Source organism: Paracoccidioides brasiliensis (genome assembly GCF_000150735.1).
Source record: "Paracoccidioides brasiliensis Pb18 unplaced genomic scaffold supercont2.2, whole genome shotgun sequence".
Lineage (NCBI taxonomy): Eukaryota > Fungi > Ascomycota > Eurotiomycetes > Onygenales > Ajellomycetaceae > Paracoccidioides > Paracoccidioides brasiliensis.
This window is the reverse complement of record NW_011371359.1, coordinates 213,507-236,499: the sequence shown is the minus strand read 5'-3', so window position 1 is coordinate 236,499 and position 22,993 is coordinate 213,507. Positions and strand designations below refer to the sequence as shown.

The following is a 22,993-nucleotide window of genomic DNA, read 5'->3' as shown; positions in this document are numbered from 1 at the left end:
ATCAAAATCCCCAGCAAGCTGTACGAGTAGATAAAACGAAGGCAGCATCTTCTCGCAGGGAATGAAGCCCAAGAAATTAAGGACAGCCAAAAGAAAGCAGGAAAAGAAAACGCATGGAGCGAAAACCAGCAAAACACCAGAGTCCATGCTGCCGTTGAACATAGCGGTCTTCAAGATGGTATTATAGAAAGAACAAAGAAGGAAACAAATAAAAAGTGTAGCTAACCTCTCAACTCATAAATCGTGAAACACATCAGATTCTTCCTCACTCTGGAGGGAAGAAGGGGGCAGGGGAACAGTTAACAAAAAGGAATAACCAACTTCACTTCTTACGCGAACACTCTCCTTTCAAACCTCCTCACAGCATCCCGCCACACACCACCCCCTAATTCAACTTCAGGGGTGGTATTCTTCTGCTGAATTATCTTGCCTAGCATATCGCCAATTTGCACCTCCCCCGCATTACCCTCGTACGGGCTAATAGAGCCATAGATAATGCTAGCAGAGACATCTGTGTGAACCTCAATATCCAGGTCAGGGATATCTGTCCCACTATTGGCTGGTCTCGGCTTCACTGTGAAATCAATGTCAACTCTAGCCTTCACCCTGCCACTGTTCTCTGAAACTGTGGACGATTTTCCCTTCACTTTATCTCGAAAAGTCTCCGCTTCAGCATTTGCAGAGGACCAGCCGAGAACCATACACCGGATTACTAGTAACGTTGGTTCAGAAGGGTTCACTTCTGGCGCCTTCGCAGTTGTAATTCCGCAGTATTCAAGTGCACGTATTTCGTTCCCTAGGTTAATGGCCCTATCCCATGTCCGTGAGATGCCGGAAAGGAACTGTCTCGGGGTAAGGGACGACTGTGATATTTGGGAAGAGCGCATACGGAGTGCGTGGAGAATCAGGGCCTTTTCAGGAGACAGTCCACTACTTGCATGTCGAGCTCCTTGGATTAAGCTGGGTGAATAGCTGAAGCTTACAGGCAGGTTTTTGCTCGGTTGAGACGAGCGTCGGCAGGACGATGTCGGCTCCAGTGTGATGTTGAAAGCGCCTGGATAAAAATCAACTTCTAGTTCGTCGCGATATCGCATTCTTAATGCTGGGCCATGCTTGGAGCTCGATTTCAATGAAGCAGACAAAATGCTCCAACCGGTTTGACGTTCAATGGCATGAACAGAAGCTGGGATGTGTTAGAGCAAAACAAAACAAATATGACATCATGGCTAAAATAGCGTGCTTACCTTTTAGGGCTTTAACCTCCTTCACATTCCAACCTCGACACTCTTCCGTAATTCGCTCCGCTTCACGTATCTGGAACAAAAGTTCATTCTTTAACTCTGCTCCCGTTTGGATGAAATCATTCTTGTTTTCAAGCTCTGCTTGTGCCTGATCTAGAGACTTTCTCTTTGCGGCAATCTCCGCATCCAGAGCCGCCAATCGTTCGCGTGCTTGACGAAGTTCTTCCTTATCGCAGCTTTCCAGTTCATCAACTGCTTGCCGCAGACAACGTGCTTCAGTTTCAAGCTTTGCATGTTTTTCAACCAATGCGGGAACCACTCGATCTAATAGGCTCTCTTTCTTCGATAGAATTGCTTCGTCATTCTGCATCTCCTCAACGTGACGGTCGAGTCCTTCCTTAAGGCCCTCCACGAGTTTCATTCGCCATTCGTACCACATGGACTTGCTTAAAAGGCGCGCATGAGTTTTAACGTTACGGAACTGGTTGTCCATCAACAACCGGATATCGGGTGGTGCTGTCACATATTCTTGGAACAGTGGCGGATTGTCTGAGTAAGTTTCCGTTTCAATCGAGCGAATAATTCGACGACCTTCTGAAATATAGGATTTCAATTCACGGCACGACTAAAGGAAAGGTTAGCTCGGTAAAGGTGAAATAAGTCTGAATTAACATACATGTTGGTATAACTCAAGCATTGGTACTGTGCAGAACCCAGCAGCCACGCAATCTTCCAAGCTTGTGCCTTTTGCAGCCTCCTCTTCAGTCTTGAATGCAGCCTTTTTCTCTTCGTTAGAGGGTGCCAACGTATGCCTTCTTTTTGTTGTGGTCAGTTCCATAAAGTGGATATTGGTCATTTTCAGAAAATCCTGGAGTTGTATTGGCTCGACTTGCGGCTTAGGAGAATTGTCCTGGGTGCCTTCCAGATAAACTGTAGAATTTTGAGTAGTACGCTCCTCACTGACGGATCTGCCTAAAGGCCTAGTACGAGGAGCTCCTTTCGGAGTTGTACTTGACATGTGCGATGGGGATGATTCAGGGCCATTGTAGCTTGATGCTCGAGAGGTTCGTCTAACAGCTTCGTCCATTGAGAGAGGAGCGGGGAGCCTGATGCTCTTAACGGGACTTGCTTCGCGGCCCTTGAGGCGCTTGGGAGTATATTCTTCCTCCTCGCCATCCTCGTCTAGCTCCGCCGGCCGTTTTCCAAGGAGACCTATCGCTGCGCCAACATGCAAACTTTTACGTGCCTTGGCTTTACTTTTCTTAGGGGTAAGGCTGGATATTAGCTCCTTTAAGTTAAGTGTCGGCTCTTTTCGGATTCCTGTCTCAGCAATGGTAGCTTCCCTTCTTTTTCTTTCTTCTTGTTCCCTCTCAAGTTCCTCTTCCATCTCCCGGGGGTTATCGAATCTCACTCCTCGTGAAATTGGACTTTTTGGTATAAAATCCCGGGAGTCTTCCCCTATGGATCGTCGTCTATCCAGAATTTCAGCAACACGAGGTGACCCTATACCTTCCCTATCAATACCAAGACCACTAGATGGACGCCCATGAGGACGCAGGACGAAGGATGGAGTAGCCTTCCCAGCACTATCCTGATGAAAAAGCTTACTCGAACTAGTCGGAGTCTTTTGGGCGGATGCTTGTTTAAGCTCCGGTACGAAAAGCTTTTTCGGAGATGCGCTTCTGAATACGACCTTACCAGACGGTGGTGTCTTTCCAAGAGTTGAATGGTTGCTGGTCTGTGGAGTCACTTGATTCGAAGGTGTCGATACCTTTTTCAAGGGCGATGAATGACGAGAGCCATCTCTTGGAGTAGTTGATTGCCTTGGACCCATACTTCTTCGTTCCTGCCTGCGTTTTACGCTACATACGGTCGGGCTGCCAGATTCAGACACCACGGGAGCCTTCTGTTCAACAGCAGGGCTTTTCCGCGGCGAAGGCACAATGTTCTCCTGGAACGGCGAGCTGCCGAGCTGACCAGCATCGCTCTCCAGCTCCATCAAAACTTTTCTTTGGGACCTGTTATTGAAATTGAACTGGGGTGGTAATATTTTACCTATCGCATTCGTTATATCCATACCCATGGTTTCGTCCTCCAGGGGTTCCGTTTGCTCCTCAATGGGGTCCAAGATACCTCCAATAGCGCCTGTCATTTCCATGGCTTCATCGTCTGCTTCATCGCAAAACTCTTGATTTCCATATTCCACAGGCTCATTGGAGGGCCGCTGGTATTCCTGGTGGGGTACATCCCTTTGGAGGTAAGCCTGTTGAATACCGCCAAGAGCTGAGGTAAGTTCCATCGTCATCTCTTCATCACTTCCAACGTCACTATTTCCAGAGAGCTCCTTGATGGGAGAATGGTCTTGGGTAATACCACCAATCACATTCGTAAACTCCATTGTTTGGTCCCCGAAAGGTGACATTTCGCCAGTTGATGTTCGACGGAGCGTATCTCGGCGGCCGCTACCGGGAGCAACAGATTTCCGACAAGATTTACCAACCGCTGTCCCATCCTGTCGCTCTGGGATGATCCCCCCAACGGCATTGGTCATATCCATACTCACATCCGCTTCACTATCCTCATAAAATCCACCACTAGAATCCCTGCTTGGAGGCCGATATTGGGATAAAGGTTGATCAAAGGGGTTAACATTTTCCTGATCCTGTCGAGCACTCAAATCTTCCGTATCAAAATCAAGCTTCTCGGCCCTTTTCTTAACCCAGGGTAAAAATGCCCCAGTAATCTCATGATTAGTGAATTCCATGGACAAGTCCCCATTTTCATCAAAGTCAATCCCTTTAGTGCCAGCGGCTTGAGCAGCCTGTCGCAAGGCTTGGTCGAGTTTTGCGCTAGAATGGGTGCTTGAATCATCTGATTGGGAAGAACCGGACCGCTCAGTTGTGTTTTCTATACTCATAACCGTGGCCCCATCGTCATCATCAGTATTGGAATCTGAATTCATATCGTCTTCCACAACTACCTCACCGGCATCATCGCTTCCTGCAGCAGAGCTCCCGCTAAATGGGCTGGAAGAGAATGCCTCATCGGGATCGGGACTGTATGGATCTCTCTTAGTAAATCCAGAGCCACGACGTGATTCCCGCAGTCGGTCATGCTCATCAGCATCGGGATCATCGCTTGGTTGGTTTGTCGGGCGATCTGTAAGATCCGTGTCCTGATTCTGGGTGTGGTGGGATTGATCGGCTGTGATAGCAGAGGCACGTCTCGTGGAGTTCGAGGCTGAAGAAGACGTGGAATCCTCAATCAATTCAACTACATTCCATGTATGTAGGGTGGCCTCTGGCGCAAAGGACACACGACGATTTGCTTTTAATAACGCTGTCAGTCGGGTACCCCCTGAACTAAGCAAACATAGTGCAGAAGTTGAGCCTACCCATCGATTTTCGCCTTGCCGCTCGATGCTCTAGAATGGCCTGTTTCTCACGCTCCAGTAGTTCATTCTCTTCCCTTTCCCTGGCGGCAGCTTGCTGCTCCTCCTCCGTGCGAACCGCAACTTTGCCATGGCGCATCACCGACGAGGGATTGAATGTATCAAAAGGATTGGCCAAATTTTCCGTGCCAACAATACAAGCCGATGGGGTAGAGGTGCCAATATGTTGATCGCCTTTTCCACTAGGGCCATTCCATTGGCGAGATTTAGAGTTGCGCTCCGGGCTTCGAACCGGTGTCCTCTTCCGGGTTTCCTCGAAGGATGGAATATTTCGTATGGGAGAAACGGGCACCGTAGGTTTGAGGATAGACTTTAGAGGGAACTGAGCAGCTGACTGGAGAGTAATCAGTATCGCAAAAGACTTTGTAGATCAGGATTTCCAAAGTACCTTTCGCCTATTGCCATTCGCATGCTTTAGGGCATCCAAACCGCCGGGTCCGAAACTTTTACTTCGGAGCTTCTTATCCTGTTTTGGGGGCGGCCTTTGGGGCACAGTTCTCTGGCTGCTTGAAGCGCTTATATCCGCCGTCATATTCTCTTTATCGACCCCGGGTCCAATGCCTGAACGGGGCATCTCAGCGAAAGACCGGCGGGATCGAATGCGGTCAGACGCCGCGGACTCGTTCTTGGGCGGAGCCATGTCAGGGGATATAGGAATATGTGTTGAAGAAGATGGATGGGGCAATTCCGAGTCTAGTACACTGATGTATACGAATTGGTTCCCACCATGGCACCACGCGCATACAACAAGAGTGCGCTGTTGTCTATATATCTCGTTTGTTTGTCGTTTGATGTCGTTCGTTGCTTATCAAATCCTGACGCGATCTGGAGTAGCTTCCAGATTGGGACTAGCGCAGTAAACAAAACGGACAAGCCCTAGCCGAGACCCGCTAATCCAATTCAGGGCTAGCGCGGCTCCTCCACTTCCACATTGAATTAAGCATCTAAAAGCCGCACAAAACCTTGAATCTCGTCGACATCGCCAACAACACCCGACACACCTCGCCGATCGACATTCACCACACTCTCTCCCCCTTCCAGCTCCAGCTCGAGAGAATCTGTCCCGCAAGTTCAGAGTCAGATTCTTGATCTTTGGCAACCATGGCGACCGAGTTGACTGTCCAGTCGGAACGTGCTTTCCAGAAGCAACCGCACATCTTCTTGAATTCCAAGCAGAAGTCCAAGAGCAAGAAGGTCGGAAAGGGTGGCCGGAGATGGTACAAGGACGTTGGTCTCGGATTTCGCACCCCAAAGACCGCCATCGAGGGAAGCTATATCGGTATGGAGCCGGGTCCCGCTTCTTTTTTCTATCCCGCGCCAGACGTGAACAAAGGCCATTGAAATTTGAGAAAATTCCATTGCTCTCTCGATGAAGTTGTAGTGTCGGGGGTGGAGTGCGTGGTTTCGCGGTCTTTCGGGGGCTTGTTTGGCCAATTGCTAGAAGCCGGAGAAAATGCCGTGTTCTATGCACTTCACCCTTGACCAATACGAAAATCATCCTGACTCTTTCAACAACGAATTATAAGCACATTTTCTAACTTAGGACGGTGAACTGCAGATAAGAAATGCCCTTTCACCGGTCAGGTTTCCATCCGAGGCCGTATCCTCACCGGCACCGTTGTTTCAACCAAGATGCACCGTACTATCATCATCCGCCGTGAATATCTCCACTACATTCCCAAGTACTCCCGATATGAGAAGCGACACAAGAACATTGCCGCCCACGTCTCCCCGGCTTTCCGTGTTGAGGAAGGTGACCAAGTCACCGTTGGACAGTGCAGGCCTCTCAGCAAAACTGTATGTGTTGGATTGATCATATTTCTTTATCTGATTTCGCGGTTATAACATTTCTTGGTTGGGAAAATTGAAAGAAAAGAAGAAATAAATTGTGGATAGTATCGAGGAATCATATGCAGATCTTCCATAGAGGCTGTTTTTGGGAAGAAGGGCATTTAACCTTTGATATCAGAAGGGATTCATGCTAATATCAAAATTTCCCCCCAACCTTAGGTTCGATTCAACGTCCTTCGCGTCCTTCCCCGCACTGGCAAGGGCGTCAAGCAATTCGGCAAGTTCTAAATGCTTCTTGTCTTGGAGGAGTTGGTAGGGGGTTGAGGGGTGACGTTGGGTACGAACTGGGCTTATGAGGGGGCAAATGACACGACGAACCTGCTTTCATGTTACGAATCTTTTTGAAAAGAAAGGAACAAAAACACAATAGAAAGGACAGGCACAAGGACCAAAAGATGATGGAAAAGCACCCCGAGACGATTATGCCCAACCAGAAACCTACTACTTAAGCTCTAGTCTTTTTTTTACCTTTTTTTATCCAAAAAGGGCGGCTTGTGCATTTTTTTTGTCTTGTTTTCTCCCATATGTGGAAGAGGATTATATGCCAATATTAAGGAGTTTAGTTGTCAAATGCCATATGGAAACTTTCAAACTTCATTTCGTGGAGGTTGACCTTTCCGGGTGACATCAGAATTGCGAAAACATGTTTTCATTTGCAGCCTAACGTTCAGGATATCGGGACCATCGTATGCGGAAACTTCGCAAATTCCCCTCTTCGATTAGCTTCGTCAGATGTTCCATCTAGTGCCACAATAAACCCCGTTTCCCCATTCATCCGTTCAGATCCCTTCAAATAAATATTTCCGCAAGCGCCCGGGAGAAACCAGAGAAACATCATATCATGTACCACCAGAACCAGCAAATAGATTCCTTCCACTTAAAGCCACTAACCACTCATTGAACTCTTCTCACCACATTCTCTCACAGCTTCTAGATTCATCGTTCTCGTTCTCCCATCCCATCACTCGATTAACTCTCTCCCGGTCCAGTTCGAATACTCTCGCAAAGTTCTCATTCCCCTCATTCATCTCAACATACACGGTTTCCCATTGGGAACCCCTCTCGGAATGCTGTACCTCAGGTGTTTCGGATTCGGATTCAGGTTCTGTCTCTGCGGTTCGTCTCAGTTCCTCCTGAAATCTGTCCAGCGTCACCCCTCCCTTGCTGAGCTCATCATCGATGACAATTATTTCGGGTTGCTTTTCTGGTTTCTGAGGTGTAATTGGAGGTGTCACATAAGCCGAACACTCCGTATATCCCTGACGTACTCCACCTAGAAACTCATCGTTCGTATTCGTGTGGCTGCGGGTAAAGAGCCAGCCGCGGGTGATTCCGAGTGCAACATCTTCAATATATTCCAGGGGAAGGTTGACCATTCTGAGAAACTTCCCAATTACCTTGCCATGTGGCTCATCGACTTTTGTATGGCAAGCTCTGAGTTTTGTTTTAAGTGGAAGGCGGTTATGAACATAAAGCTTGATTGTTTGGGTTTGAAGCACCGACTCAATGTCAGGATTCAAGTCAACAATGTTCAGAAGCTGTAAATGAGAGATAGTGCAGATAATTGCCTCTTCGGAAATGCTCCCCCATACTAACCACTCCTGCCACCCCAAATATCCCACTTTGGTGATTTCAGGGCCGAGAGGATCCTTTTCCAATAGTTCCTGGGCAGAAAATAGCATTTGCTGATTGAGTTTTGATGCATCTATGATTGAGACCATTGAACAGTTACTTTTGGTCAACATTCTATGAATTGTTGGCAGGAGGGTCGCATATGTTGAAATAAATGGAGATGGTATGGTATATCTTGAAAGGTGGGACTTCGCCAGATTTGCAAGAATGCGCTGGTCGAGGAGAGATGGATGCTGAATATGAGATGGACCGGTGGCCCAGACTGCAGCACGTATACTAGGACTGTTAATCCCCCTACTCTGTGCATTGTGAAATCGGTATACGATCCTGGGCTTCTTTCCTTTAAATGGTTTCTTATACAGAGTGCGTCGTCTCGAGTTCAGATTGGTACTGGGGGTTCTTTCATGTTGCGGTTCAGTGTTGAGTTCCGCTTCAGTTTCAGTTTCAAATGTTTGTTCAAGCATCAATTCATCGGCCTTTTTGGCATCAGGGATATTGAAAAACGACTTCAGGAGCTGGCATCCTTTGACCTGTGTGTATGTATTTGGCTTTTTGCTGATTTCAATACCCAACTCTATACAAACCATCTCAATCAAGCGACGGGCTTCCCTGTACTCATCATCGCCATCATGAGAATGTGGTGATGAGTTAACCGAAACCCATATGGGGTGTTTGTTGCGAACCATGTCATGACACTGTGAGTTGAGGGTAGTGACAGGCAGGCCACTGAGGAATCCTTCTTTTTGAAGATCCGATGCAAACATGTAATTAAAAATTGCAGTCTCTTGCTTCAGAGTCAGGGAGTAGAAACGTCTAGCAACACAAACAATTTCTCTCTGAGATCCATCCCAGTGATGTCGAGGCTTCTGCACCTTGCTGAAATCCAAGAATTTCGGATATTCAATCTTGTCGCCGTTTGAGGGGCTGTGTGATCGGCGACAGGGAGGGGGGCGGGAGGGTAAATGAAGCTGCAAATAAAGCTGCAAGGAGTTCATTGAGACAGTAGAAGCGATTCCAGACAAGCACAGGGAAAGATGATACTGATTCTAAAGAAAGAAAAACCTGCGCCATATGATTGAAACATCAAATCCGTGGGCAAGAGAGTGTGAGTGTTGGTAGATAAGCTGCAAATGAAGACCAGATCAGATGAAAGAAGAAGAGGCTCAGCAATGAAGAATCAGGGGTTATAGGAGTTGTGTTGTAGTTTTTACTAGAGCAGATCTCCACGACACGTTCAATGCGACAACGCAGCAGACGCGAAGTTGTACAGTGAACGGATTGGCAGCAATAATCACCCATCATCTGCTGCTCATTTCTGCTGCTCTTTCATCTCGCGTTCATCATTGCAGTTCACGCCAGAGCGCTTGAACCCAGAGAGTTGCCGGTTCCAAAAGAAAAGAAAAGAAAAATGGGGAATGCAAGATGAGCAGGTGAACTGCCATCAGGAAATTGTCATCCATATCCAGGCTTGTCAGAATATTTAGCCAGAGCGTAGTTAGTGTTCAGAATAAAGGAAATATCAAATCCCCCAAACTGGATGGGATAGCCACCTTTTTGTTCGCAATCCAGCAACATTGTCTTCGACAGATGCTTTAACCAGCGGTCTCTTCACTTTGGAAATTTGTTCCATGAATTAGTTCCGGAAGTTGGATGAAACTTTTTACCGTGCCCAGCGGACTTTATCACCTTAGAGCCATCTGAAAACTCACGATAGTCGAATGAACTGGATGGCGGGGCATTTTCAGCATTTGTAATTTCTATATCTCGCTGATAACCCTGGAACTACCTGGTTATGGATCTTCCCAAAATCATTGTATCCTTGGGAGATTGATGAGAACCGAGAGTTAAGTTCCCTCATCTTTCGTTGTAGGTTTAGTTAACTACTTATTTAGTTACCACAGGATAGCCTCGTTCTGGTATTCAGGAAGAGAGGCGAACAGCGTTTCGAAAACAGTCATGCGGAAATAGGAAAAATAGCACCCAGAAAATGATTTTCCATGTTATACTCGACAATCTCAAACAAGTCCTGGTAATTAATTTGGATATACTGCAACCTTCTTAGACATTTATCATCTTATAGATCTGTGCTTCCCATGGCCATAAGATGCCGGATGCCGAGAGCCGAAACCGGGGATCATTTTTCAGGTTATTAAAGTATCAAGAAATAATTAACAAAGTTTAACTTGTTGCGTCGTGCAAGAACCGGGGAACCAACAAGTCCCGAGATCCCGAGGCTCAAGCCTGAGGCACCCACTATTACAATTAACGGCACAGCAGTTACAGAGATACAGAATCCACTGGGATCATGGGGAAGCTCCCGATCCTTCTCGGAAGATGACCGCGGAAATGGCTTCTGTGGGACTCATTCATTCTCCCTACAGGCTATAAATTAACATATTCAGTCTGCAAATTTTCGCTTCAAACCCCTCATGAACTTTGCAATTTGCATCCATTCCCAGGACCTGAGAAGCCGGACGACCTCTGCGCAAATCGCTTCATGTCCTCCATACCTCTGACGTATTGTCACTAGACCTCGGGAGCTGCCATAATCCCATAATAGCAAAGGCATATTCAATCGATCGAGAATAGATTGGTACAGATACATACATTATAACTAGTTACATATCAACGAAACCCCTGATCTCGATTCCACCTCGACTGGAAACCTTTCCACGCTAACCATGTTTTCTCCGTCCCGATCAAACGTCACGGCCGCTTCTACACGCTTGTCTTTCCACCCTTCCTTCGCCCCCGGGATATGTCTAGGCCGCAGAATCACATATAACCGATCATCGCAACAGCTACCAACATCCAAGCCCTACCTCCAGTCACGATCTGTCTTCTCCAACAGATCGGCGTCAGCCGTAGCCTCCAACTTCCTCTCCCGCTTCCAATCCCTCGGTCCCCAAACTCGTACCCAAACCCTCGATGCCAATCAACTTCAGCTGCTCTCTCTCACGCTAAACCGCAACTCGATATATCCAGGCAACCCCTCCATATCCAACTCCGCACCCCCAGAAGCCGGAACCCCCATCCCCCCCGGACACCATCTCGTATACTTCAGCCCGGCATTTTTGGAAGGTGAGCTGGGAGCTGACGGCACCGACGTGTCATATAACCCCGATGCTCCGTTTACGAGACGCATGTGGGCTGGCGGTGAGGTGCGGTGGCCGCGTGGCGTGGATGGGAAGGTGAATTTGTTGAGGGTTGGTCAGGAGGTGCGGGAGACGACCCGGATGTTGACTGCTGAGGCAAAGGTTGTGAGGAAGACCGGGGAGGAGATGGTGGTTGTTGGTGTGGAGAAGGTTTTTGAGAATGAAAAGGGCGTTGCGATTGTGGATAGACGGTGAGTTTATATATATATATATAGAAAAAGAGCATCCTTGATGGCATGTTTTGTGTGCTTACTTCTTCTGTTTCGTGGGGATCTGTTGTTGTTTCCTCTCATCATTTCGTCCTATTTATTTCTTCTGTTTCACATCATACGAATCTTCTGTTCGAAGCTGAAGCTGGGGGATCATAAATCTCCCTTCTAGATCTCATCTCCGTAAAACAGAAGAAGAACCTAAATAAACAAATACTAACCATTGAATAACACATAATACAGAAACTGGGTATTCCGAGAAGCTCTCAAGATGCCATCGTCAACCTCAACTCCTCGAACAGTCGACAACGCCCCACCCGCCATCTCCTTTAACCGCCCATCAACAGTACCACCAACTTTCTCAACCTCCACACAAGACAACATCACCACCCACACCCGCACCCTCCGCCAATCAGCAGTAACTCTCTTCCGCTTCTCAGCACTGACATTCAACGGCCATAAAATCCACTACTCACTCCCCTGGGCTCAAACCGTCGAGGGACACCGCGGTCTGGTCGTACATGGCCCGCTCAATTTGATTTGCATGTTAGACCTGTGGCGGGATGTGCATGGTGCACAGAAGCGGGATTCAACCTGTGGCAATGGCAACGACAAGCTAGCAGACGCCGAAGAGGTTCTTGTTCCTGAGTGTATTGAGTACAGGGCGACCAGCCCGCTGTATGCGGAGGAGGAGTATAGGATTGTGCTGGAGGAAGGGGAAGGGAGAGGTGGGAAGGTGAATATTTATGGTCCTAGTGGGGTTGTGTCAATGAAGGCAGATATTGTTGCATAGGGTTTAGGATGAGTTTCCGTCTTGTTGGGCCTTTGGATGAGCCACAGCGTTGAAAGCTCAGCTGTGGAAATGGAGAAATGGCGAGAGTGCCGATGGGCTTTCCCCCATGATCCGTTGGCTTGTATAACTAGTTATAGGCACCTAGTTAGCTGGTTAAATAACCATTGACTTCGCTTATTAATTAGGTCAGTTAACTAATTGACTAGGTTGGATAATAATTTTGATTCTGTCATTTTTGTTTGCCCTCTCAGGTTGATCGATGAGAGAAGACTGTTATTCAAAATTTATCCGCATGCGATAACACGCCAATTCCTAGCCCCTCCTTTGAGAAGAGAAGTATAGTAAACATGGCAGGAATGACATGAATAATTCCCAAGAAGCTGAATACTGAAAAGCACATGCCATTTTGAAAGGAAAAGAATGGACAAATCAAGCACCAAGTTAAAATGTTGCTCACTTGATAAAAGCATGCGGAGTCGATCAGGACTGCAGCTGTGATTGCACCGGAGAAAAGTTGCGCCAAGGGTTAGTTAAAATATTTCTGCGGACTTCGTTGCGGAGGCCTCGCGGTCAAACAACTTTATTCCTACAAACATCGAATAAGATCCCACACGACCACCCAAATCCTGCCGTGTATCGAATCTTCGTAATCGCATTGCACACCCAGCCTATAGTTAACTACCGTCCGCGCAACGACCATGCGATAACTAATCTAGCCAGAGGGAAGGGAAAGAGTAATTTCGCACCCTACCCACCTCGCCTCTACAAAGCACAGAAACGAAAGCTCCCCTCCAAACCCTTCCGCCATCACCGCTGGAAAAGACAGAGGAGGGGGTCCCAAATATATATAAAAATAAATAAATAAATATAATATAATATAATATATATATATATATAAAATGCGCCCACCAGGTCCCCTCCTGCGCCTGCTCCTCCCTTCCCTCGCCATCTCCAAACCCACCCCGCGGCGCACCGGCACCATAACAAAACCGCCCTTCCACAACTTCCATCTCCCAACCTTCGCGACCGCCTTCTCCCCACCGCCGCCCCAAACTCTAACGGCCGCCCGGAACCTCCCCTTCCCCCCGGAACCTCTCTTCCGCACAATCTCAGACATCGACTCGTACGCTCGCTTTCTGCCATTCCTCACCGCATCGACAGTGACCGCCCGCGACGGAGAGACCGGACACCCCACCAGCGCATTCTTGACGGTCGGATATGGCCCGTTGAGCGAGACGTTTGTGTCGCGGGTGGAGTGTGACGGGGAGCGGTGGACAGTGGGTGCAAGGAGTGGGCGGCATGGGACAGGGAAAGGGAGCGGGAGCGGGAGCGGGAGCGGGAACGGGAACGGGAACGGTGGGGATGGTGGGGATGGTGGGTTGTTTGAATATTTGGATACGTTGTGGAAGCTCCAGCCACTGAAGCCGAGGGATAATGGTCATGTCATGATGGGGGGCGGGAGGGAGGAGACGAAGGTTGTGTTGGAGGTCAGGTTTCAGTTTCGGAGTGCGATGCATGCGGCTATGATGGGGGCGGTGGAGAGTCAGGTGGCGGGCATGATGATTGAGGCGTTCGAGAAAAGGGTGAGGGAGTTGGATATGGCGAAGTAGTTTTTTTTTTTTTTTTTTTTTTTTTTTGTGTGTGTGTCTGGGCGTGTATTGGGGCTTTTTTGGGATGGGTTATTTGGACATTAGACGGGCAGTTTGGGCTTGGGGATGATGATATGCAGAGAGATGCATCGCGGTTTACTGGCCATAAAGGGGAAGAGGCATTGATACCCGTCTATATTTCCCTACCTCTAATAGCATAGATGACATGCTGGGTGTGTATGTAAATGCAAAGGAAAAAGAAAATAGAAGAATATATATATATATAATACAGAATAGACAGACATCTAGACACAGAGAACGAAAGAATCCAATCGTCCCCGTCCATTTTCCTCTTTTAATTTTTTTTTTTTCTATGTTTGCCTGAGAGATCAATCAGATCCTCTGTCTTTTCCTGAAAGAAGATCTCGCAGAGGAAGCGCGCGTCGAAAACGACCCACACTTGGAATCATTGTGCGCCACCTCGTTCCAGTTGACCCTATTCCACCATGCCTCCAGGAATTTTGGCTTGCCTCCAATACCCCAGTCGGGAAGCCATACATGTTCCCAAGTGTTCACGCACAGAATAGGATGAACATCAATGGCGCCGGGTGCCATAACCTTCTTCTGAGGAGAATAGGCACCCATTGAGCCTACTCGATTCGTTGGGGCGAGTCTTCTGATCTGTTGCAGGTTCTCTCCTCCGGTGATGCCGGTGGTCTGGGTTGCCATGTCGACGGGCTGGCGGCGGTAGTGGGCATCAGCATACGGAGAGCCGGCAATGTAGGTGCAGAGTATTTTAAACTGGCCGGTATCCTTCGCTTTCACCAGCCAGACGAAGCCGGGACCAAACATGGCGTTGGCGGTGGCGAGGAATTCTGCCTTGAGCGACTCGACGGACGAGCAGGAATCGTTGATGGCATTGGAGATGTGTTCGGGGATGGGGACTTGTTGGGGGGCCTATTTACGATAATGGTAATTTATGGTTAGACCGGGCAGAGATTTCCACCATTCCGAGGCACAGAGGGTTCACTGACCAGACAATTGAAGAAAAAGTGGTTGTTGTGGGCCATGGAGGCGTAGTTGAAGACCGACGCCATGCTCGCATCGCGGGCATATTTGACTAGGAGTGTACCGGGAGTTGCAGATTCATCAGGAGTCCCTAAACACACACACACACACACATCAGACCCCAAAATCGCCAATTGAAGGGTTTTCTTTCTTTCTTTTTCTTTATATATATATCCTATCCACTTGCACAGAGGCCATTGGACAAAAGTGAAATATACCTGCTGTTAAAAGATTCAGTTTGTTGATCAGGAAACCCTGGTATTGAGTCCATGACAGATCGAAACCCTGCGGCGAGAGGAGATCGGGAATTCCATGTTTCTTGAAGGCGCTATCGTGCCCCAATTGCGGTACATAATGTGTTGATCGACTCGGAGGGTTTGTTCGGAGGAAGGGCTACAGGGGCAGGACCAGCGTCATCAGCAACATAACATCAACATAACAACATATGGGGCACGAATTCCGAGAGGGAGGGAAGCACACCAAGAAGGAGGAGACGGCGCGCAGACCGGACTGCGGCCGGAGTGAGCGTTGTAATATCATGAACGGAGGGGGAAAAAAAAAAGGATTTCAGCCTCGAACCATCGCCAGGTTTGGAGGAGAAGGGGGAAGGGGGGCGCGGAGGGAGGGCGTAGGATGACGTGGTGAACCGGATTCAACCAGCCAACCTTTATCCGCCAATCTCAATCTCAATCTCAATCCCTCAGTCTCAGACTCAATCCCAAATTGTCAAATGTCAAAACAGACGTCGGTTGCTGGGACTGGTTCGCTCGCGGTCAACCGGGATTCCGAGTCGAAGTCTGCGATGGAAATATTTCTTCGGTGCCAAGACACCAGTGTGTTTCAGGCATAGCGCCCCAGGGGTGCCCGCGCAGCCAATCACAGCCTCAGCAACTTTACTCTGCCTCAAAATCAACCTGCGACTTTATGCGTCTGCGCTCGAACAAAAATCAACCCACCGCCGCGGCCCCCGAGCCGATCTTCACGTGCCAACTCCATGAGTTGATGTCTACGTGGAGAGAGTCATCAGTTAGTTTGGAGATTCAGCATTTTCCTCTCCATGACATTCTTGCCAGGATGTTCCATTTAGTGGTGACATGCCCTCGCCTTTTCTGGTTGGAGTGGTAGAGGAGTTGGCGGTCGGTATACCTACACGAAAATCTTGGCCCTTGTGTTGCGTCAACAAGGGCAAAATACAACAACCCCTTTACCTTCACCTATGGTGCCTGGCCCAATCAGAGCGAGGGGACGTGTTGTGCTTTGTTTTGGATGTTAACTGCTGGAAAACTAACCATAGCCAGTGAACGAACGAACTAAAACATGATAAGGTAAGGATGCTGAATCGAACCAATGGCTACTGTCGATCTCACCTGACTGATCACCCACCCACTGGGCAGCCAAAATCGCTCGATTCGCCGTTTCAGCCTCCACAGCATCCAACCCGTCGCTACAGCGTGGGTTTTGACACGCCCGACACTCCTTGGTCCTTGGGCGATGAGGGGCCGTTGCGATCTGTCTCTGGCGCCGCAGGATGGATTGAGGATGGATTGAGGATGGACTCCTCAGGTCTCAGTCCTTACCCTTGGGTGGGCGGTTCGCTGGCTCCAGAGTGTTTCGTCAGGTTGGGTCCAGGGGTTAGCTTCCCTCCCTTCCGTCCCTGGCCTAGACATTGGCCCCGCTCACGTCCATGCCGTCATCTTTTTGTTCAACAGACCTGTGTCGCGGGGTTTTCCTGTGGCGTTCTGTCTGTCATAACTATAGTCCAGGCCGGTGTTTATGCGTTTCACAAAGGGTTTCCTCTTCTTTTTCCAAGGTTTCTCCGCATTATGTCTCCGTCTCGAGACCTTGCTCTGCCTCGTGCCTTTATACAAAAAGTCGCGCGGCGGCGATGTTTCGTTTGGAGGTTTGAGCTTCGTTCTTCTTGTTTCTTGCCATCCAATACAATATACTTTTCTTTCTTACTATTTCTCTCTGTCTTCTTCTCCTTCTCCTTCTCCTTCTCCTTCTTCTTCTTCTTCTTCTTCTTCTTCTTCTTCTTCTTCTCCTCTGTTTCTGTTCACGAGTTATCAACGTTGATTGTTCCCTTCCCTTCGTTCTTTGTGCGGACTCTGATGTCTATTCGAGCAAGTTAACCCATCCTGATACGTCAGCATGACGATTCTGAGGAGTCTGGTCCTCCTCTTAACTACGATTTTGTCATTACAGGCGCCGTTGTCCGCAGTGCCCTTGACGGTAGCCCTTGGGGGTTTGCAACGTGGCACTGGATTGTGCTCCGAAGGCCATTCGCCATGTGAAGACCCGAAAGCTCCATCCAACTTCTGTTGTCCTGAGGGCACTGTATGCATTACTCTGAACAACTCTACCTCGATGATATGCTGCCCCCTAGGACAGTCGTGTTATCGAATGAACCAAAAACCATGCAATACTCAAACTCCCGAGAACCCAAACTCTCCTGCTAGGACCACCACGCTCAACAGCGAGTCCTGGAAGTGTGGCGGCCAATGCTGCCCTCCTGGCACTCAATGTCTCTCGGACAGGCTAGGAGGGTTCTATTGCCAAGTGATCTATCCGGAGCTGGCTTTTCCACCGTTTCCAGTGACCACCACCACCTCGCAGCCTGGCCCTACATCGCCTACATTGACGCAATCAGGAACAGCTTCCCACTCCGCTACTCCTGCGTCATCTAATACCACTGCCAATTCCACGTCGACTACCCAAGCATCGTATATTATCCTTCATAGTTCATATCTTCCAACGCTCAAACCCACCTCCCCAACTAAAGCTTTTCCTAATATGAACGAAGCACATCCTTCGTCAATATCCAATGAACCAAAGTACCCCGGGCGCGCAGTTGCCGTTGGCTTAGTTCCCGGCCTCGTTGCTGGCATCCTAATCGCCATGATTGCGATTTTCTTCTATAGACACCGGCAGGAAACACGCTCTGCATCATCGCTCATTCAAAAATTTGGCTATTTCCGCGAATCCTTCGACAAGGGTGAAGTCTCGATCTCTGACCCAATCCCTTGTGCAGCCCATGACTCAATCCGCACAGATTTCCTCCGTCGGCCAGGAGAACTTGACAACGAGGAGCATAGCAGATCGACATTTCAACGGACCAGCGCCCGGGTGAGAAGTGTCTTTGGATCGCTGCCTACAGCGGAAGATATTGCAACCATGCCTCCTCCGAATAAAGGAGGAGGAGGCTTTAGTGGTGGTGGTGGATGTGAGCCAAGCGCGGAAGGCATAAAGGTTTTCAGCCCGGCACATTTGAGTCACAGCGGAGTCTGGGCCTACCCGAGTGTTGCAAATGGTCGACCGCAAACCACATTCTCTGAAATGATGGAAAGGGTTGGATTTCAGAGCAAAAGTGGCAGCCCATATTTCTCTGTCACAAAAACACCACCTCTGCCTCAGTTCCGGTAGTCGCCGGACAAGTTTTAGATTTTTGACATCCAAAATCTGCGACAAAACGTTATAGAATAACGGTGTTGTATTTTTTTTTTCGGTTTGCAGGTTGGCTCCTGGAGTACGGCTGCCGGTGTCTGGGGGGCATATTGGCTTTTTGGTTTATAATCTATTCTTAATTTTTGTTCATGTAAATACCGCGGGGGTTCGACCTGGCTTATTTCTTCATTACCACTATGTTTACTAAATTTGGGCTATTTTGCCATGCTCGCTTTCTTTGGTTATGCTGTTAATGCTTTGGTCTAATGTCTTTGACCTATTACTACCTAGCTAGCTTGGTAGCTAGATAGCTAGGTGGTCATACTCATCGTCCTATTCCTGGGCGCATTATGATATCAACTGACTCTTTTGCCTTGACCATCAGTTATTTTCGATATACTTATATAAAGTTTTTCATTGTCGTCTTCTTTTCTTTGCCTGTTGTCCCACTTTCTTTTATCTCCTCGTTCAATGAACTTCTTTTTATTACCCCACTCCAAGGTTCTCATGCAGTCCGTCGCCCTCACAACATGAACAGCATTAGTTATTTCCCTGCAGCTCAGTTCTTTTATTCTCATTTTCCCATTGTCAGATATTGACTTCTCAGACCGTCCTACCTACTAATCCAACCATATCAAAGCATCTATGGGCTCCCAAGCTTGAGCAGACTCTATAAACGATCTATCATACCCTTTGTACAATTTTCTCGGCAAAATCCATTCTTCGAATGTGAAATAAAGCAAGTACGAACTCGAACATCATTTGCCGCCCGTACTATATACCTACGCGTTTAGAGTTACATCAATGCAATTGGCCCTATATTCCTGGCACTAAGCGATACCAGTCAATATATGCGCGCATGAAGCTTGTCCCGCGGGAGTGGAAACGACCGCACTATCTACTTGCGTAAAAATGTACAAATACATACCAGTCAAGCGCTGATATCTCAAAGGTCATAATCACATCCCAGCAACAGAAGCTCAAAGAAACTAAAGTCGCCAAATCGCTTTCTTTTTTAGATGTATCGATATGATACGGACCCAACTTAGGCGTTCTTTCAAAACATCTCATGTTGATATTATGCCAGAGTGTGTGTTGGACTAAACAAAGGATGACCCAGGCTTTAGGGATGTCCAAGCACCAAAGAGGAGCTGAGCCACCATCGTGGGCTGGAAATGAGCAAAAAAAGTAAAAGCAAAAGCGAAAGCGAAAGAAAGAGGAGCCAGACATCGTGTATCCTGGTGTGAATGAACCTTGGATGGTTGGTGATTCAGGCACTAGCCAGTGGGGCTTGATTACAGCGCGGAAGAACTAACCACGCATTGCTAATTCTGAGATATGGTATGAAATCCAGAGAAGATGATTGTGTGAGAGAATGAGAATTAATGTATGGTTGGTTGGATGGCGATTTGTTCCAAGGTTGTTAGAATCAGTGATCAGGGAAGGAAATATTTGATGGTCAGAGGTTTCAAAGAGAGATAATTAAAGAATAGAGAAATATGATATCTAATCTATTTTGGATATTTCAAAAGCAAACTTGCAAGTTATATTGGTTGGATATCAGAGCGCAACGACGATATAGCAGCCATCTACCAAAAACAAATAACAGAAATAGTTACACCGCAGATCCGGGCTCAAAAAAGCAGAGAACGTAACAAATATATATATATATATCTACGCAACCCTCCTTTGCTTCATTGCCAGAACCAACCTCCTCCCCTCCCTCACCAACCCCATGACCAGCGGCACCCCTATCGGCCCCAGCAGCGGCAGATACACAGCAACCTTATGCTCATCCGGAAAATACACAAGGCCAACCATGCTCTTATCAAAAAAGCTGCGCTCCGCCTCGTTCTCCGCAACACGTGCGGTCGCCAACGCCTGCCTGAATCGGCCTTCACGCAAGAGCTCGCATGTAGCAGAGAGATGCGAAAGGGTAGTCGAGACGGAGTTGGCCACGCTCAGTGGGATGGGTATGGAGGCGAGAGAGCGGGTGAGATGGGCTAGGGAACCCATGGTTGAGGATGCGGAGAGGAGGAGGGAGGCTGTGTGTATGCGTACTAGGGTTTGGAGACGCAGGGGTAGGGAGGCGGGGGAGGATGGCGTGCCGAGGAGTGTGAGCAGTTGATGAGAGAATGTGGAGAGCGGAGAACGAAGGGAGTCTTTGGCGAGATGGGGTGGGTTGGATCTGGGGACAAATGAGGTATCGAGGGGAGGGTTGAGGATTACGATCCCGCCCCACTGAGGGATGAGCCAGCTGGTGGCACGGTTCTCTTTGATGACGAGGGGAGATTGGCTTGCTGACGGGACGTAGAGGATGAAGTTTATCGTGGGGCCTTTGCCGATACTAGGGCTGAGAGGCCATTCTGCGGCATTGATAAAGGAACTGAGATCTTTCTTGTGTAAGGTCCAGGCGTTTTGTGATTCGTCGTATTCTGGCTGTGTTGCGGTCGGGGCGAAGTTGGCATATACCTGCACCTGTGTGTCGATGGAGAAGTTGCTGATGGGTGCAAACGTTTTCAGCAGCGGAACAAGGTATTCCTGAAGCGCTGGTTCGACGTCCCATGAAGATGGGTAGGGTCCCGGGGTGAAAAGCGAGAAGCTTAGATGATACGTTTCAGCATACTTAAAAGAACGGGTGGTTCGACGAGCAATTGACTCTGCCAGCTGTGGAGCCACTGATTTAATGAGAGCCACTCCTTGCTCTCTGTTATTCACTGGAGGCGTCTGTCCGCCTGTTGAGGATTGAAGCGAGGGGCTAAGCGTATTGCTCGACGATAAGATATACGCGATTGTTGCCTTCTCCTCATTGAACAGTTTCTGAACTTCTGAGGCGATAAACGTAGCGAGAAGCGAATTGAGTGCCGAAGTAGACGGCGCTTGGCTAACCGGATAAAAGATGTCTAGCCTCTCGGAATATGGATGCAGTTCTGCGCCGAGTGCTGCCAAATCCTCCCTCGGCAGTAACTTGACATTCAGGGCCGCATTTTCTTTCTCTTCAGCATCCGCATCCACTATTGGCGCGGTTTCTGCCCCCTCTCCTGAGCTCTGTGAGGTCTCTGCTAGACGGAGCCGGAGGTGATGGGCGGAGAAATCATTCAAATCATCCAGAGCATGTTGGGTGGTGCGAATAAGTTGTTCGGCATCAGGCGTGCTCATCGACGGGGCATAAACGAGAATCTGCAAAGGGAAAACAGGGCGGCATACCTATTACGTGGGGAATATCAGCTTATGTCTCCAGAATGACCAGATGTGTCTCAACAGACAGCACGGGGAGGAATTGTTCGAAACCTACCTTGCCATCTGCCCAATCCTTCATTTCTTCCAATGGTAATCGTGCCCTGTAGATAGATGTAGTTTTCCACCACATCGGAAGCCCCAAAAATAGTATAATTGCCCAGAATGAGGCTATCACCAATGTCCTGGTGCGGATGGCCTCTGGCTTCTCAGCAGGAAGTGTCCGCTTTGCGCTGGCGGCCGGCATGGCTGGTTTATCGGATATTTGCGTAGGATTTGTATGGGGACTGACAGAGGAAGTCCCCATCTTGCCATCATTTTTATTCCGCATTGTCAGCTCATGGTCCGCACAAATTGAGCGGAAGCAGGCTGCTTGATAGTTCTTGTGAGTTGGCGCGTCGATCAACTGGAGTTGCGGAGTTGCGGAGTTTGAAGTTGGCTTTAACTTCTGTGGTTTGCGATTGGCTGGTGTGCCCCAACAGCAGACAGATTTACGAAACAGTTTTGTGTGCACCTCCTCCTTTTATGAAGTAAGATGCTCAATGCTGAGAATTATCTTGAGGTTCCTGAGAGTCTCATTTTCAGTGGCTAGATATCGTAAATGATGGCTTTTAACTGATGTGTTTTGCTGAGAAACATACATATGTTAGAGCGCTTTTTCAGCCCTACAGGCTGCCGCCCATCAGCTCGGCAGTATATATATATATATATATATATATTGGAGACATAATATCAAAGGAGGGTGAAATCGACACTAGTTATCCTATAGTGGAGTAGATATCTCTTCGTAAAGGGTATCATAACGTTTTTTCAAAAAATGAAAATAAAATAAAATATAATATAATAAAAATGCTAACAACTCCTGTACATCCGTATGAAGAACAAAACCGCCTAAAACCAGCAACGCCCGAAAATGCTAGATATGAGATGAGCTAGTCACAAATCCTCAATACTCCTTCTCAAAAATCTTCTGGATTGGTTTCGCAGCCTGTTTGGTGATGGTACAGTTAGCTCATGTATGGGACCTTGGGAGATATGGAAATCCCTCTTTCGTATATCGGAGAAAATAGCATGAAATGGCCCCGAAGGTTAAGAGAAAAGTAACTCACATCGATAAACCTTTCAAGATCCTGATCTAAATTGGCCAAGTCATCTTTTCGTTTCTTGTTTTCCGCAATCAATGCTTGTTTCCGCTTCAGAAGCTCTTGTCTGGCCTGTTCTAATTTCTCTCGCTCCGCGTGCTCGTGGTTTATGCGCGCAATCATGAGCTCGTTAGGGTCGGCTTCGGACAATTCGGGATGAATGGCTACAAATTCCTCGACGGAT

At 48.1% G+C, this 22,993-nt stretch overlaps 9 protein-coding genes across 9 annotated transcripts in view; 4 read left to right on the top strand and 5 right to left on the bottom strand.

Annotated features, from left to right (window-relative positions):
- Positions 1-329: 329 nt before the first annotated feature.
- On the bottom strand, positions 330-5,332 carry PADG_01268 (uncharacterized protein; the record flags this gene model as incomplete). The annotated part of the gene is made up of 5 exons (XM_010759084.1): positions 330-1,183; positions 1,245-1,866; positions 1,918-4,568; positions 4,636-5,026; positions 5,081-5,332. The coding sequence occupies 5 exons, from the start codon at positions 5,330-5,332 to the stop codon at positions 330-332; spliced, it is 4,770 nt and encodes a 1,589-aa protein (XP_010757386.1).
- Positions 5,333-5,793: 461 nt separating this feature from the next.
- Positions 5,794-6,771, top strand: PADG_01267 (40S ribosomal protein S11; the record flags this gene model as incomplete). Its single annotated transcript, XM_010759083.1, has 3 exons — positions 5,794-5,971; positions 6,251-6,489; positions 6,703-6,771. 3 exons carry the CDS (start codon positions 5,794-5,796, stop codon positions 6,769-6,771), a joined length of 486 nt encoding a protein of 161 aa, XP_010757385.1.
- A 680-nt stretch (positions 6,772-7,451) lies between these two features.
- On the bottom strand, positions 7,452-9,170 carry PADG_01266 (uncharacterized protein; the record flags this gene model as incomplete). Its single annotated transcript, XM_010758543.1, has 1 exon — positions 7,452-9,170. One exon carries the CDS (start codon positions 9,168-9,170, stop codon positions 7,452-7,454), a length of 1,719 nt encoding a protein of 572 aa, XP_010756845.1.
- Positions 9,171-10,856: 1,686 nt separating this feature from the next.
- PADG_01265 (uncharacterized protein) lies at positions 10,857-12,332 on the top strand (the record flags this gene model as incomplete). The annotated part of the gene is made up of 2 exons (XM_010759082.1): positions 10,857-11,521; positions 11,783-12,332. 2 exons carry the CDS (start codon positions 10,857-10,859, stop codon positions 12,330-12,332), a joined length of 1,215 nt encoding a protein of 404 aa, XP_010757384.1.
- Positions 12,333-13,231: 899 nt separating this feature from the next.
- Positions 13,232-13,942, top strand: PADG_01264 (uncharacterized protein; the record flags this gene model as incomplete). The annotated part of the gene is made up of 1 exon (XM_010759081.1): positions 13,232-13,942. The coding sequence occupies one exon, from the start codon at positions 13,232-13,234 to the stop codon at positions 13,940-13,942; it is 711 nt and encodes a 236-aa protein (XP_010757383.1).
- A 372-nt stretch (positions 13,943-14,314) lies between these two features.
- On the bottom strand, positions 14,315-15,529 carry PADG_01263 (uncharacterized protein; the record flags this gene model as incomplete). Its single annotated transcript, XM_010758542.1, has 4 exons — positions 14,315-14,878; positions 14,956-15,080; positions 15,208-15,382; positions 15,470-15,529. The coding sequence occupies 4 exons, from the start codon at positions 15,527-15,529 to the stop codon at positions 14,315-14,317; spliced, it is 924 nt and encodes a 307-aa protein (XP_010756844.1).
- Positions 15,530-17,137: 1,608 nt separating this feature from the next.
- Positions 17,138-18,409, top strand: PADG_01261 (uncharacterized protein; the record flags this gene model as incomplete). The annotated part of the gene is made up of 1 exon (XM_010758541.1): positions 17,138-18,409. The coding sequence occupies one exon, from the start codon at positions 17,138-17,140 to the stop codon at positions 18,407-18,409; it is 1,272 nt and encodes a 423-aa protein (XP_010756843.1).
- Positions 18,410-20,104: 1,695 nt separating this feature from the next.
- On the bottom strand, positions 20,105-21,998 carry PADG_01260 (GPI-anchor transamidase GPI17; the record flags this gene model as incomplete). Its single annotated transcript, XM_010759080.1, has 2 exons — positions 20,105-21,637; positions 21,726-21,998. 2 exons carry the CDS (start codon positions 21,996-21,998, stop codon positions 20,105-20,107), a joined length of 1,806 nt encoding a protein of 601 aa, XP_010757382.1.
- Positions 21,999-22,613: 615 nt separating this feature from the next.
- Positions 22,614-22,993, bottom strand: part of PADG_11230 (uncharacterized protein) — a gene marked incomplete at both ends in the record, with an annotated part of 1,204 nt that continues 824 nt past the window's right edge. Inside the window, 2 exons of the mRNA XM_010759495.1 lie at positions 22,614-22,655; positions 22,777-22,973. Coding sequence (XP_010757797.1) covers positions 22,614-22,655; positions 22,777-22,973 — 239 coding nt within the window. The remainder of the gene's footprint in view (positions 22,656-22,776; positions 22,974-22,993) is intronic.